Raw genomic sequence first — 16642 nt, forward strand, 5'->3', positions numbered from 1 at the left:
CTCAGAGACACCCACTCACACAGACACCCATAAAGACCCATAGTACTCGCACAGAGACACACACACACTCAGAGACACCCAGACTGCCGCCACCACAATTATCCCTGCCCTATCCTGCCCCCTCCACCCCCCCACACTACAATGACATTAATGTTACCGTCTAAAATTTAAGGGAATTGTGCCGCTAGAGGCTGAGACAGAGGCAGAGAGAGAGAGAGGCAGAGAGAGAGAGATCAATCCTTTCGGGGGCCTGTATGAAAGAAGATCAACATCGGTGGGGTTACAACACACAACAGGCAAACCACAGAGCGGATTATTACATTACCTTCTAAATGCCCTTCGATGGCAATGCCCTTTGATTTGAAAAGCCATTTCAATGCCATTTGTAGCTACATTCACTGCCATCAAATCAATGCCCTCTAGGGTTTCTGTGCCATTTTGAGTGCCGTCTGCATCAATATCCACTGACCATGCCCTTTGGTTTCAAACCATTTCAATGCCCCTTTGTAGATACATTTTAATCAATGCCCTCTTGGGTTTCTGTACCATTTAGAATGCCGTTTTCATGAATATCCATTGACCATGCCCTTTGTAGATACATTTTAATCAATGTCCTCTTGTGTTTCTGTACCATTTTGAATGCCGTCTGCATCAATATCCATTGACCATGCCCCTTTGTAGCTACATTTAAAACAATGCCCTCTGAGGGCTTTGTACAATTAAGAATGCCCTTTGAATCAATATCCGTCCACCATGTCCTTTGGTTTGATACCATTTCAATGCCCTTTGTAGCTACACTTTAATCAATGCCCTCTTGGGTTTCTGTACCATTTAGAATGCCGTTTTCATCAATAACCATTGACCATGCCCTTTGGATAGATTCCATTTCAATGCCCTTTGTAGAAACATTTTAATCAATGCCCTCTTGGGTTTCTGAACCATTTAGAATGCCGTCTGCATCAATATCCATTGACCATGCCCTTTGGATAGATTCCATTTCAATGCCCTTTGTAGAAACATTTTAATCAATGCCCTCTTGGGTTTCTGAACCATTTAGAATGCCGTCTGCATCAATATCCATTGACCATGCCCTTTGGATAGATTCCATTTCAATGCCCTTTGTAGATACACTTTAATCAATGCCCTCTTCAATTTCTGTACCATTTAGAATGCCATCTGCATCAATATCCATTGACCATGCCCTTTGGATAGATTCCATTTCAATGCCCTTTGTAGATACACTTTAATCAATGCCCTCTTCAATTTCTGTACCATTTAGAATGCCATCTGCATCAATATCCATTGACCATGCCCTGTGGTTTGATACCATTTCAATGCCCTTTGTAGAAACATTTTAATCAATGCCCTCTTCAATTTCTGTACCATTTAGAATGCCGTCTGCATCAATATCCATTGACCATGCCCTTTGGATAGATTCCATTTCAATGCCCTTTGTAGATACACTTTAATCAATGCCCTCTTCAATTTCTGTACCATTTAGAATGCCATCTGCATCAATATCCATTGACCATGCCCTTTGGATAGATTCCATTTCAATGCCCTTTGTAGATACACTTTAATCACTAGCCCTCTTCAATTTCTGTACCATTTAGAATGCCGTTTTCATCAATATCCATTGACCATGCCCTTTGGATAGATTCCATTTCAATGCCCTTTGTAGATACACTTTAATCAATGCCCTCTTCAATTTCTGTACCATTTAGAATGCCATCTGCATCAATATCCATTGACCATGCCCTTTGGATAGATTCCATTTCAATGCCCTTTGTAGATACACTTTAATCAATGCCCTCTTCAATTTCTGTACCATTTAGAATGCCGTTTTCATCAATATCCATTGACCATGCCCTTTCGATAGATTCCATTTCAATGCCCTTTGCAGATACACTTTAATAAATGCCCTCTTGGGTTTCTGAACCATTTAGAATGCCATTTGCATCAATATCCATTGACCATGCCCCCTTGATTTGTATTCATTTCAATCCCCACCAAACAATTTCAGAAAGCCCTCCCCCCCTCCACCCAACCCTTTGGGCTCAATGTCATTCAGCAATGCCCCTTGCGATAAGAATGCCCAACTCATCCCCTTTCGAAAGGCCAAACGTCCTCGGCATGGCCACCCGGCTTGGTGCAATGCCCTTTCACGATGTCCCTTCTTGGCGTCAAGGCCCTTCGCACCAACGGCGATTTAGTTCAATCCGAAAGCCATTTGTCTCAACACCACAATGCCCTTTTCATTCGTCCCAAGCACAGAGAGACCCTCAAACACCCCCTCATCAACGCAATGCCCCCCTCTCCTTACACTAAAACATATCTCCAGTAATGCCCTTTGGAGATACAATTCTCTCAATTATTTCAATCCGAATGCCCTTTGCCTCAACACCAAAATTCCCTTTTCGTTCGTCCGGAGCCCAGCGAGATACAGAAACCCATACCACCACCCCCTCCCTCAACCCAATGCCCCCTCCTCCTCCTTACACTAAAAAACATTTCCAGCAATGCCCTTTGAAGATTCTCAGATTGTTCAATCCGAATTCCCTCTGCCATAACACAACAATGCCCTTGTAATTCGCCGCGCGCACGCCACAGAGCGAGACACAGACCTTCACCACCCCCTCCTTAACCTAATGCCCTCTCTTTTCACTAGGGAAAAAAACATTTCCAACAATGCCCTTTGAAGATTCTCAGATTGTTCAATCCGAATTCCCTCTGCCATAACATAACAATGCCCTTTTAATTCGCCGCGCGCACGCCACAGAGTGAGACACAGACCCTCACTCACCACCCCCTCTTCAACCTAATGCCCCCTCTCTTTTCACGAGGAAAAAAACCCATTTCCAGCAATGCCCTTTGAAGATTCTCAGATTGTTCAATCCGATTTCCCTCTGCCATAACACAACGCCCTTTTAATTCGCCGCACGCACGCCACAGAGCGAGACACAGACCCTCACCACCCCCTCCTTAACCTAATGCCCCCTCTCTTTTCACTAGGGAAAAAAACATTTCCAGCAATGCCCTTTGAAGATTCTCAGATTGTTCAATCCGAATGCCCTCCGCCATAACACAACAATGCCCTTTTAATTCGTCCCGAGCACAGAGCGAGACACAGACCTTCACCACCCCCTCCTTAACCTAATGCCCTCTCTTTTCACTAGGGAAAAAAACATTTCCAGCAATGCCCTTTGAAGATTCTCAGATTGTTCAATCCGAATTATCTCTGCCAAAACACAACAACGCCCTTTTAATTCGCCGCGCGCACGCCACAGAGCGAGACACAGACCCTCACTCACCACCCCCTCCTCAACCTAATGCCCTCTCTTTTCACTAGGACAAAACCCATTTCCAGCAATGCCCTTTGAAGATTCTCAGATGGTTCAATCCGAATGCCCTCTGCCATAACACAACAATGCCCTTTTAATTCGTCCCGAGCACAGAGTGAGACACAGACCCTCACCACCCCCGCGTCAACCTAATGCCCTCTTTTTTCACTAGAAAAAACCCATTTCCAGCGATGCCCTTTGAATATTCTCACATTGTTCAATCCGAATTCCCTTTGTCATAACACAACAATGCCCTTTTAATTCGCCGCGCGCCCGCCACAGAGCGAGACACAGACCCTCACTCACCACCCCCTCCTCAACCTAATGCCCTCTCTCTTTTCACGAGGAAAAAAACCCATTTCCATCAATGCCCTTTGAAGATTCTCAGATGGTTCAATCCGAATTACCTCTGCCAAAACACAACAACGCCCTTTAAATTCGTCCCGAGCACAGAGGGAGAGACCCATACCACCACCCCCTCCCTCCTCACACTAGAAAAAAACAATTTCCGCAAAGCCCTTTGGAGATGAAATTATCTCGGATTTAGTTCAATCCAAATGCCGTTCGTCTCAACATCACAATGCCCTTCGCATTCGTCACGAGCACACAGACCCCCCCCCCCCCAACCCAATGCCCCCCCTCTCTCTATCCTGCTTTCACTAGAAATTTGTTTCTTTCAGCAATGCTCTTTTAAAAATATGATTTCTCTCTCTCTCTCTCTCTGGCATTTCGTTCAATCCAAATGCCCTTTGGAGATAAAATTCTCTCTCATCTCTCATCCCCCTCGGATTGTTCAATCCCAATGCCCATTTCCTCAACACCAACAATGCCCCCCCCCCACACCCCACCCCCACCCCCCCTTTGGAATCCGCCCCTCTCTTCCGAAAGCTCCACCCGCTGGACAAATGCCGCGTGCACCCTCCACGTATTATTGGCGCGGCAAATGCCCTACGTCCGGAGCAGGCACTCTCATCAAATGCCCTTCGTAGAGTACGCAACCCCCGGATGATGAAGCCGGGCCCCCCCCCCCACCCACCCCCGCCCCCCCTCAACCCAACCTTCAGAATTGCCCTCGCAACTAAAACCATCATAGACGCGATGCCCTTTGGGCAGTTCCAGTTTAACCTCCTGTCCATGGCCCTCAGTCTCAAGGACACGTTAGAGCAATGCCCTAGGGGTAAATGCCCTTCGGGAAGTAGGAGGTGACGCGGGGCATCTACTGCTCAATGACCCTCACATCAATGCCCCACAATGCCCTTTTGGAAGTTAAATGTTAACCTCCTGTCCATGGCCCTCAAGTCTCAAGGACACCTTAGAGCAATGCCCTAGGGGTGAATGCCCTTCAAGAGGTACGCGGTGACGCAGGGCATTTACTGCCCTTCACACCAATGCCCACAATGCCCCTTTTGACAGCTTCCGCACCTCGGATGATTCGCCCCCTTTGAGACCGATAAACCCCCAGCATGGACGACACCCACCGTGCACCAACCATCGCGGAGGAATGCCCTCCCCTCACCCGGCCACCTCTAGACACCAAAACATTCCTGCCAAATGCCCTTTGGGCCACGGTTTTATTTTCTTGGCAATGCCCTCATCACCCCCACCCTGCCAACTCTTGACACCAAAACATTCCCGTCAAATGCCCTTTGGGCCACGGTTTTATTTTCTTGACAATGCCCTCATCACCCCCACCCTGCCAACTCTTGACACCAAAACATTCCCGTCAAATGCCCTTTGGGCCACGGTTTTATTTTCTTGACAATGCCCTCATCACCCCCACCCTGCCAACTCTTGACACCAAAACATTCCCGTCAAATGCCCTTTGGGCCACGGTTTTATTTTCTTGACAATGCCCTCATCACCCCCACCCTGCCACCGCTTAACACCAAAACATTCCCGTCAAATGCCCTTTGGGTCACGGTTTTATTTTCTTGACAATGCCCTCATCACCCCCACCCTGCCAACTCCTGACGCCAAAACATTCCCGTCAAATGCCCTTTGGGCCACGGTTTTATTTTCTTGACAATGCCCTCATCACCCCCACCCTGCCACCGCTTAACACCAAAACATTCCCGTCAAATGCCCTTTGGGTCACGGTTTTATTTTCTTGACAATGCCCTCATCACCCCCACCCTGCCAACTCTTGACACCAAAACATTCCCGTCAAATGCCCTTTGGGCCACGGTTTTATTTTCTTGACAATGCCCTCATCACCCCCACCCTGCCAACTCTTGACACCAAAACATTCCCGTCAAATGCCCTTTGGGCCACGGTTTTATTTTCTTGACAATGCCCTCATCACCCCCACCCTGCCACCGCTTAACACCAAAACATTCCCGTCAAATGCCCTTTGGGTCACGGTTTTATTTTCTTGACAATGCCCTCATCACCCCCACCCTGCCAACTCCTGACGCCAAAACATTCCCGTCAAATGCCCTTTGGGCCACGGTTTTATTTTCTTGACAATGCCTTCATCACCCCACCCGGCCACCTCTTGAAACCAAAACATTCCCGTCAAATGCCCTGTGCGCCAGGGTTTTATTTTCTTGGCAATGCCCTCTCCTCACCCCACCCTCCCACCGCTTAACACCAAAACATTCCCGTCAAATTCCATTTGGGCCACGGTTTTATTTTCTTGACAATGCCCTCATCACCCAACCCGGCCACCTCTTGACGCCAAAACATTCCCGTCAAATGCCCTTTGCGCCAGGGTTTTATTTTCTTGCCAATGCCCTCATCACCCCCACCCGGCCACCTCTTGAAACCAAAACATTCCCGTCAAATGCCCTTTGCGCCAGGGTTTTATTTTCTTGACAATGCCCTCATCACCCAACCCGGCCACCTCTTGACGCCAAAACATTCCTGCCAAATGCCCTTTGGGCCAGGGTTTTATTTTCTTGACAATGCCCTCATCACCCCACCTGGCCACCTCTTGAAACCAAAACATTCCCATCAAATGCCCTTTGGGCCAGGGTTTTATTTTCTTGACAATGCCCTGATCACCCCACCTGGCCACCTCTTGAAACCAAAACATTCCCGTCAAATGCCCTTTGCGCCAGGGTTTTATTTTCTTGACAATGCCCTCATCACCCCCACCCTGCCACCTCTTGAAACCAAAACATTCCCGTCAAATGCCCTTTGCGCCAGGGTTTTATTTTCTTGACAATGCCCTCATCACTCGCGCCGTGTGCCCGTCACATGTGCATGCGTGTGCACGTACCGTGGGTGTGTACGTCTGCGTATGCGCGTGCGTGCACGTCTGCGTATGCACGTGCGTGTAACGAGCACGCGCGTGCGGGCGTGTTAGCGTGGAGGGCGGTCGTGCAGCGGTCCAGCGATTATCTGAACCGGTCCTGGGACCTCCCCCTACTAGGTCCGATTCAAATGAGCAGCTGTCCCCCCGTGACCTCCTCCTCATGCACCTAGCCTGGCACAGCGGTACAACCGATGGCACCTGGACGGTCTGTACCGTGAACTCCTCCTCATGCACCTAGCCTGGCACAGCAGTACAACCCCATGGCACCTGCAGGGTCTGTCCCGTGACCTCCTCCTCATGCACCTAGCCTGGCACAGCAGTACAACCGATGGCACCTGCACAGTCTGTACCGTGACCTCCTCCTCCTGCACCTAGCCTGGCACAGCAGTACAACCCCATGACACCTGCAGGGTGTGTCACGTGACCTCCTCCTCATGCACCTAGCCTGGCACAGCAGTACAACCCCATGGCACCTGCAGGGTCTGTCCCGTGACCTCCTCCTCATGCACCTAGCCTGGCACAGCAGTACAACCCCATGGCACCTGCGGGGTCTGTCCCGTCACCTCCTCCTCCTGCACCTAGCCTGGCACAGCAGTACAACCCCATGACACCTGCAGGGTGTGTCACGTGACCTCCTCCTCATGCACCTAGCCTGGCACAGCAGTACAACCCCATGACACTTGCAGGGTCTGTCCCGTGACTTCCTCCTCATGCACCTAGCCTGGCACAGCAGTACAACCCCATGACACCTGCAGGGTGTGTCACGTGACCTCCTCCTCATGCACCTAGCCTGGCACAGCAGTACAACCCCATGGCACCTGCGGGGTCTGTCCCGTGACCTCCTCCTCCTGCACCTAGCCTGGCACCCGTAACCTGCCATCGTTGAGTCTTTTGACACTTCACGTGGCCTCAAAGTGCACCTAGCCTGGCACAGGCGCCGTGGTGACGTCACCGCCACTTCGTGGTATTGGCGTGCCCGTGTGGGGAGCGGTGGTGCAGCGGTGAGCGCTATGCTGTGTGACGAACCCGGGTTCCGAGTCCCACCCACGGCCACCAACAGCGATTGCCTGAACCGGTCCTGGGCCTCCCCTAGGTCGACTCGGCCTCAAAAGAGTACCCGGCGTAGCGGCAGTGGCGTAGTAAACATCGCTAGCACTGGGGGGAGAGACAAAGGCGGCCGGGCGCGGTGCTGGCCGTTCATTAGGCGCTCGCTAACAGCACTTTCCCCTGCAGTCTGGTCAGGCTATACAGGATATCTTTACCTTTGTGTACGTGTGTGTGTGTGTACACGTCTGTGTACGTGTGTACACGTGTGTATACGTGTGTGTGTGTACGTGTGTACACGTGTGTGTGTACGCGTGTGTGTGTACGTGTGTACACGTCTGTATACGTGTGTGTGTGTGTACGTCTACACGTGCGTGTGTGTACGTCTGCGTGTGTGTGTACGTCTGTGTGTGTGTGTGTACGTCTGTGTGTGTACGTCTGCGTGTGTGTGTACGTCTGCGTGCGTGTGTGTGTGTACGTCTGCGTGCGTGTGTACGTCTGTGTGTGTGTACGTCTGCGTGCGTGTGTGTGTACGTCTGTGTGTGTGTGTACGTCTTCACGTGTGTGTGTACGTCTACACGTGCGTGTGTGTGTGTGTACGTCTGCGTGCGTGTGTGTGTACGTCTTCACGTGCGTGTGTGTGTGTGTACGTCTGCGTGCGTGTGTGTGTACGTCTTCACGTGCGTGTGTGTGTGTGTACGTCTGCGTGCGTGTGTGTGTACGTCTTCACGTGCGTGTGTGTGTGTGTACGTCTGCGTGCGTGTGTGTGTACGTCTACACGTGTGTGTGTACGTCTGCACGTGTGTGTGTGTATGTCTGTGTGTGTGTGTACGTCTACACGTGTGTGTGTGTGTGTGTACGTCTGTCTGTGTGTGTGTACGTCTACACGTGTGTGTGTGTGTGTACGTCTGTCTGTGTGTGTGTACGTCTACACGTGTGTGTGTGTGTGTGTACGTCTGCGTGTGTGTGCCCGGCGCGTGCGTACTCACCCCATGCCCCCGCGTCCGCCCCCACGACCCATGCCCCCTCCGCCCCGGCCACCCCGGGGGTCAAACATCGAGCCCCCGCCCCTCCCCCCGCGGGGGTCAAACCCCCCACGGCCTCCCCGGAACGGGGGGCAGCCCCCACCGGCGCCCCCTCCCCCAGAGCCCTCCTGGCCGTAGCGGTCAAAGCCACCTCCACCTGGGGGGAGCACAGAGACAGCGCCAGTGGGCCTTCAGCAATCCTGTAAGGGGGGTGGAGCGGGGAGGCACGGTGCTGTTGGCAGAGTAGCGGTGGCCCTGGGAGATGTTAACTCCCTCGACCGGTACGCGGGAGGTCGTGGGTTCGATCACGGACCCTGCTGCTGCTGCTAATTTTGGAGTCCGAGTCTCTCCCTCTAATCATCATCATCACGGTGGCTAAGGAGATGTTAACTACCTCGACCGGTACGCAGGATGTCGTGGATTAAATCACGGATCCTGACGGTGCCTGCTGCTGCTGTATATTTGGAGTCTGAGTCTCTCCCTCTAATCATCATCACGGTGGGTAAGATGTTAACTACCTCGCCTGGTATACAGGAGGTAGTGGGTTCGATCACAGACCCTGACGGAGCCTGCTGCTGCTGCTGTATATTTGGAGTCTGAGTCTCTCTCTATCATCATCACGGTGGCTAAGGAGATGTTAACTACCTGGCCTGGTATACAGGAGGCCGTGGGTTCGATCACGGACCCTGACGGAGCCTGCTGCTGCTGCTGTATATTTGGAGTCTGAGTCTCTCTCTATCATCATCACGGTGGCTAAGGAGATGTTAACTCCCTCGACCGGTACGCGGGAGGTCGTGGGTTCGATCACAGACCCTGACGGAGCCTGCTGCTGCTGCTGTAAATTCGGAGTCTGAGTCTCTCTCTATCATCATCACGGTGGCTAAGGAGATGTTAACTCCCTCGCCTAGTATACAGGATGTCGTGGATTAAATCACGGACCCTGACGGTGCCTGCAGCTGCTGTAAATTTGGAGTCTGAGTCTCTCACTATCATCATCATCACGGTGGCCCTGGGAGATGTTAACTCCCTCGCCTGGTATACAGGAGGTCGTGGGTTCGATCACGGACCCTGACGGAGCCTGCTGCTGTAAATTTAGAGTCCGAGTCTCTCCCTCTAATCATCATCACGGTGGCCCTGGGAGATGTTAACTACCTCGCCTGGTATACAGGAGGTCGTGGGTTCGATCACAGACCCTGACGGTGCCTGCAGCTGCTGTAAATTTGGAGTCTGAGTCTCTCTCTATCATCATCACCACGGTGGACCTGGGAGATGTTAACTCCCTCGCCTGGTATACAGGAGGTCGTGGATTAAATCACGGACCCTGACGGTGCCTGCTGCTGCTAATTTGGAGTCTGAGTCTCTCCCTCTAATCATCATCACGGTGGCCTAGGAGATGTTAACTACCTCGCCTGGTATACAGGAGGTCGTGGGTTCGATCACGGACCCTGATGGCGCCTGCAGCTGCTGTATATTTGGAGTCTGAGTCTCTCTCTATCATCAGATGTTAACTCCCTCGACCGGTACGCGGGAGGTCGTGGATTAAATCACGGACCCTGACGGTGCCTGCTGCTGCTGTATATTTGGAGTCTGAGTCTCTCCCTCTAATCATCACCACTGTGGCTAAGGAGATGTTAACTCCCTCGCCCGGTACGCGGGAGGTCGTGGGTTCGATCACGGACCCTGACGGAGCCTGCAGCTGCTGTAAATTCGGAGTCTGAGTCTCTCCCTCTAATCATCATCACGGTGGCTAAGGAGATGTTAACTACCTCGCCTGGTATACAGGAGGACGTGGGTTCGATCACGGACCCTGACGGAGCCTGTTGCTGCTGCTGCTTATTTGGAGTCTGAGTCTCTCTCTATCATCATCACGGTGGCTAAGGAGATGTTAACTCCCTCGCCTGGTATACAGGAGGTCGTGGATTAAATCACGGACCCTGACGGTGCCTGCAGCTGCTGTATAATTGGAGTCTGAGTCTCTCTCTCTATCATCATCACGGTGGGTAAGATGTTAACTACCTCGCCTGGTATACAGGAGGTCGTGGGTTCGATCACAGACCCTGACGGAGCCTGCTGCTGCTGCTGTATATTTGGAGTCTGAGTCTCTCTCTATCATCATCACGGTGGCTAAGGAGATGTTAACTACCTGGCCTGGTATACAGGAGGCCGTGGGTTCGATCACGGACCCTGACGGAGCCTGCTGCTGCTGTATATTTGGAGTCTAAGTCTCTCTCTCTATCATCACCACGGTGGACCTGGGAGATGTTAACTCCCTCGACCGGTACGCGGGAGGTCGTGGGTTCGATCACGGACCCTGACGGAGCCTGCTGCTGTATATTTGGAGTCCGAGTCTCTCCCTCTAATCATCATCACGGTGGCTAAGGAGATGTTAACTCCCTCGCCTGGTATACAGGAGGTCGTGGGTTCGATCACAGACCCTGACGGAGCCTGCTGCTAATTCGGAGTCTGAGTCTCTCTCTATCATCATCATCACGGTGGCTAAGGAGATGTTAACTCCCTCGCCTGGTATACAGGAGGTCGTGGATTAAATCACGGACCCTGACGGTGCCTGCAGCTGCTGTATAATTGGAGTCTGAGTCTCTCCCTCTAATCATCATCACGGTGGCCCTGGGAGATGTTAACTCCCTCGCCTGGTATACAGGAGGTCGTGGATTAAATCACAGACCCTGACGGAGCCTGCTGCTGTATATTTGGAGTCTAAGTCTCTCTCTCTATCATCATCACGGTGGCTAAGGAGATGTTAACTACCTCGCCTGGTATACAGGAGGACGTGGGTTCGATCACGGACCCTGACGGAGCCTGTTGCTGCTGCTGTAAATTTTGGAGTCTGAGTCTCTCTCTATCATCAGATGTTAACTCCCTCGACCGGTACGCAGGAGGTCGTGGATTAAATCACGGACCCTGACGGTGCCTGCAGCTGCTGTAAATTTGGAGTCTGAGTCTCTCACTATCATCATCACCACGGTGGCCTGGGAGATGTTAACTCCATCGCCTGGTATACAGGAGGTTGTGGGTTCGATCACAACCTGGACAATGCCTGCTGGTGATGGCCATGAGCGGAAATCAAACTCGGGTCGCCGGGTTCCACGCGCAGCACGCTGACCGCTACTACACCACAGCTCCAAACACGCGCGCACACACACACTCACACACACCACTCACCACACACACCACACACTCACACACACCACTCACCACACACACCACTCACCACACACACACACCCACCACACACACACCACACACACACCACACACACACCACTCACCACACACCACTCACCACACACCACTCACCACACACCACTCACCACTCAACACACACACACACACCACTCACCTCCACCCACGCACCACACACACCACTCACCACACATCCACACCACTCACACACACACACCACTCACCACACACACACACACCACTCACCACACACACCACACACCACTCACCACTCACCACTCACCACACATGCGCACACACCACTCACCACACACACCACACACACCACTCACCACACAGACCACTCACCACACACACCACTCACCACACCACACCACTCACCACACACACCACTCACCACACACACCACTCACCACACACACCACTCACCACACACACCACTCACACACACGCGCACACACCACTCACCACTCACCACACACCACTCACCACACACACCACACACCACCACCACACACCACTCACCACACACACACACACCACACACACCACTCACCACACACACACACACCACACACACCACTCACCACACCACCACACACTCACCACACACACCACTCACCACACACACCACTCACCACACACCACTCACCACACACACCACTCACCACACACACCACTCACCACACACACCACTCACCACACACACCACTCACCACACACACACCACTTACCACTCCCACACCACTCACCACACACACACCACTCACCACTCGCCACACACACACACACACCACACACACACCCACTCACCACACAACCACACACTCACCACACACACTCACCACACACACACTCACACAAACACACACCCACCACCACACACACACCACACACACCACTCACCACACACACGCCACTCACCACAAACACACACCACTCACCACACACACCACACACACCACTCACCACAAACACACACCACTCACCACACACACTCACCACACCACTCACCACACACACCACTCACCACACACACCACTCACCACCCGCCACTCACCACACACACCCCCACTCACCACACACACACACACCACTCACCACACACACCACACACACACACCACTCATACACACACCCACTCACCACACACACACACACCACTCACCACACACACCACTCACCACACACCACTCACCACTCACCACACACCACTCACCACACACACCACTCACCACACACACCACACACACCACTCACCACACAGACCACTCACCACACACACCACTCACCACACACACCACCCCACACACACACTCACCACACACGCGCACACACCACTCCCACTCACCACACACACACCACTCCACCACACACCACTCACCACACACACACACCACTCACCACTCACCACACACACCACTCACCACACACACACACCACACACACCACTCACCACACTCACCACACACCACTCACCACACACACCACTCACCACACACACCACTCACCACACACACCACTCACCACACTCACCACTCACTCACCACACACACCACTCACCACACACACCACTCACCACACACACACACACACACTCACCACACACACACCACTCACCACACACACACCACTCACCACACACACCACACCACACACACACCACTCACCACACACACACCACTCACCACACACACCACTCACCACACACACCACTCACCACACACACACACACACACCAACTCACCACACACACACACCACACACACACACACCACTCACCACACACGCGCACCACACACCCACCACTCACCACACACACCACACACCACTCACCACACACCACTCACCACACACACACACCACTCACCACTCACCACTCACCCACTCACCACACACACACACACCACACACCCACTCACCACACTCACCACACACCACTCACCACACACACCACTCACCACACACACCACTCACCACACACACCACTCACCACACTCACCACTCACTCACCACACACACCACTCACCACACACACCACTCACCACACACACACACACACACCACTCACCACACACACACCAATCACCACACACACCACCACTCACCACACACACCACTCACCACACACACCACTCACCACACACACACCACTCACCCACACACCACTCACCACACACACCACTCACCACACACACCACTCACACACACACACACACACACCACTCACCACACACACACACCACACACACACACACCACTCACCACACACCACACACACCACACACACCACTCACCACACACACCACACACACCCACACACACCACACACCACTCACCACACACACACCACTCACCACACACACACCACTCACTCACACACACACCACTCACCACACACACCACTCGCCACACCACTCACCACACACACACACACCACTCACCACACACTCACCACACACACCACACACACACTCACCACACACACCACACTCACCACACACTCACCACACACACACACCACACACACACACACACCACAAACACACACCACTCACCACACACACACCACACACCACTCACCACACACACGCCACTCACGCACAAACACACACCACTCACCACACACACACTCACCACACCACACACACCACACACACACCCACTCACCACACACACACTCACCACACACACACACACACCACTCACCACACACACCACACACCACTCACCACTCACCACACATGCGCACACACCACTCACCACACACAACACACACCACTCACCACACAGACCACTCACCACACACACCACTCACCACACACACCACTCACCACACACCACTCACCACACACACCACTCACCACACACACCACTCACCACACACACCACTCACCACACACGCGCACACACCACTCACCACTCACCACACACCACTCACCACACACACCACACACCACTCACCACACACCCACCACACACACACACACACACCACACACCACCACTCACCACACTCACACACACTCACCACACACACCACTCACCACACACACCACTCACCACACACACCACTCACCACACACACCACTCACCCCACTCACCACACACACCACTCACCACACACACACACACACACACACCACTCACCACACACACCACTCACCACTCACACCCACACACACAACACCACTCACCACACACACACCACTCACCACAACACACAACACCACACCCACTCACCACACACACCACACACACACCACACCCCACTCACCACACACAACACCACACACACACTCACCACACACAACACTCACCACACACACCACACACACCACTCACACACACCACTCACACACACACCACTCACCACACACCACTCACCACACTCACCACACACCACTCACCACACACACCACTCACCACACACACACACCACTCACCACACACACACACCACTCACCACACACACACACCACTCACCACACACACCACACACACCACTCACCACACACAACACTCACCACACACACCACACACACCACTCACCACACCACACACACACACCACTCACCACACACACCACTCACCACACACACCACACACACCACTCACCACACACACACACACCACTCACCACACACACACACACCACACCCCACTCACCACACACACCACTCACCACTCACCACACATGCGCACACACCACTCACCACACACTCACCTCACCACACACCACACACAACACTCACCACACACAACACACACCACACACACCACTCACCACACACACACACCACACACACACACCACTCACCACACACACACACCACACACACACACACCACTCACCCACACACACCACTCACCCACACACCACTCACCACACACACCACTCACCACACACACACACCACTCACCACACACTCACCTCACCACTCGCCACTCACCACTCACAACACTCACCACACACAACACTCACCACACTCACCACACACAACACTCACCACACACACCACTCACCACACACACCACTCACCACACACACCATCACCACTCACACCACTCACCATAGTGCGGGGGCTGCGAGTAGGCGTCTGCCCCCCACCACCGTAGGAGCCCCCCCCTGCCCCCCACCGTAGCCTCCCCCCTGCGACCCCCCCTGGTATCCCCCCGCCCCCGCCTCCGTGCTGCTGCTGCTGGTGGTGGCCCCCCGACGGGGGGGGGTGCCCGTAGCCCCCGCCGGAGCCCCCCGACGACGGAGGGGGGGCCCCCCGGGGGGACCCTGGGAGGAGGGAGGGGGGGCGCCCGAGGACGAGCCCCCCGCGGCCCCTCCCCCCGAGGGGGGGGCGGAGGAGGCGGCGGAGGCGGTGGAGGAGGAGGAGCCGACCCCGGCGGTGGTGCTTGAGCCTCCGTACACCGAGTAGGAGGCCTGCAGGCCTGGAGGGCGGGGAGGGGCAGGGGGTCATAAAGGCCGTGTCCGTGGGGTGGGTGGGTGGGGTGGGTGGGTGAGTGGGGGTGGAGTGTAGGTGGGGTGGGTGGGGGTGGTGTAGGTGGGGTGGAGTGTAGGTGTAGGTGGTGTAGGTGGTGTAGGTGTAGGTGGTGTAGGTGTAGGTGGTGTAGGTGGTGTAGGTGTAGGTGGTGTAGGTGGTGTAGGTGGTGGTGTAGGTGGGGGTGGTGTAGGTGGGGTGGTGTAGGTGGTGTAGGTGTATGTGTAGTGTAGGTGTATGTGTAGTAGGTGTATGTGTAGTAGTAGGTGTATGTGTAGGTGGTG

At 53.6% G+C, this 16642-nt stretch overlaps 1 protein-coding gene across 1 annotated transcript in view; it reads right to left on the minus strand.

The window, feature by feature from the left end:
* The window catches only part of LOC142907867 (RNA-binding protein FUS-like), a 63312-nt gene extending 47356 nt beyond the window's left edge, over window positions 1-15956 (minus strand). Inside the window, exons 1-2 of the mRNA XM_076057758.1 lie at window positions 15939-15956; window positions 8631-8823 (exon numbers count right to left, since the gene is read on the minus strand). Coding sequence (XP_075913873.1) covers window positions 8631-8823; window positions 15939-15941 — 196 coding nt within the window. The 5' untranslated portion in view covers window positions 15942-15956. The remainder of the gene's footprint in view (window positions 1-8630; window positions 8824-15938) is intronic.
* Window positions 15957-16642: the final 686 nt, after the last annotated feature.

Source organism: Petromyzon marinus, chromosome 84, assembly GCF_048934315.1.
Source record: "Petromyzon marinus isolate PM22_M1 ecotype Great Lakes invasive population chromosome 84, UKy_Petmar_22M1.pri1.0, whole genome shotgun sequence".
Lineage (NCBI taxonomy): Eukaryota > Metazoa > Chordata > Hyperoartia > Petromyzontiformes > Petromyzontidae > Petromyzon > Petromyzon marinus.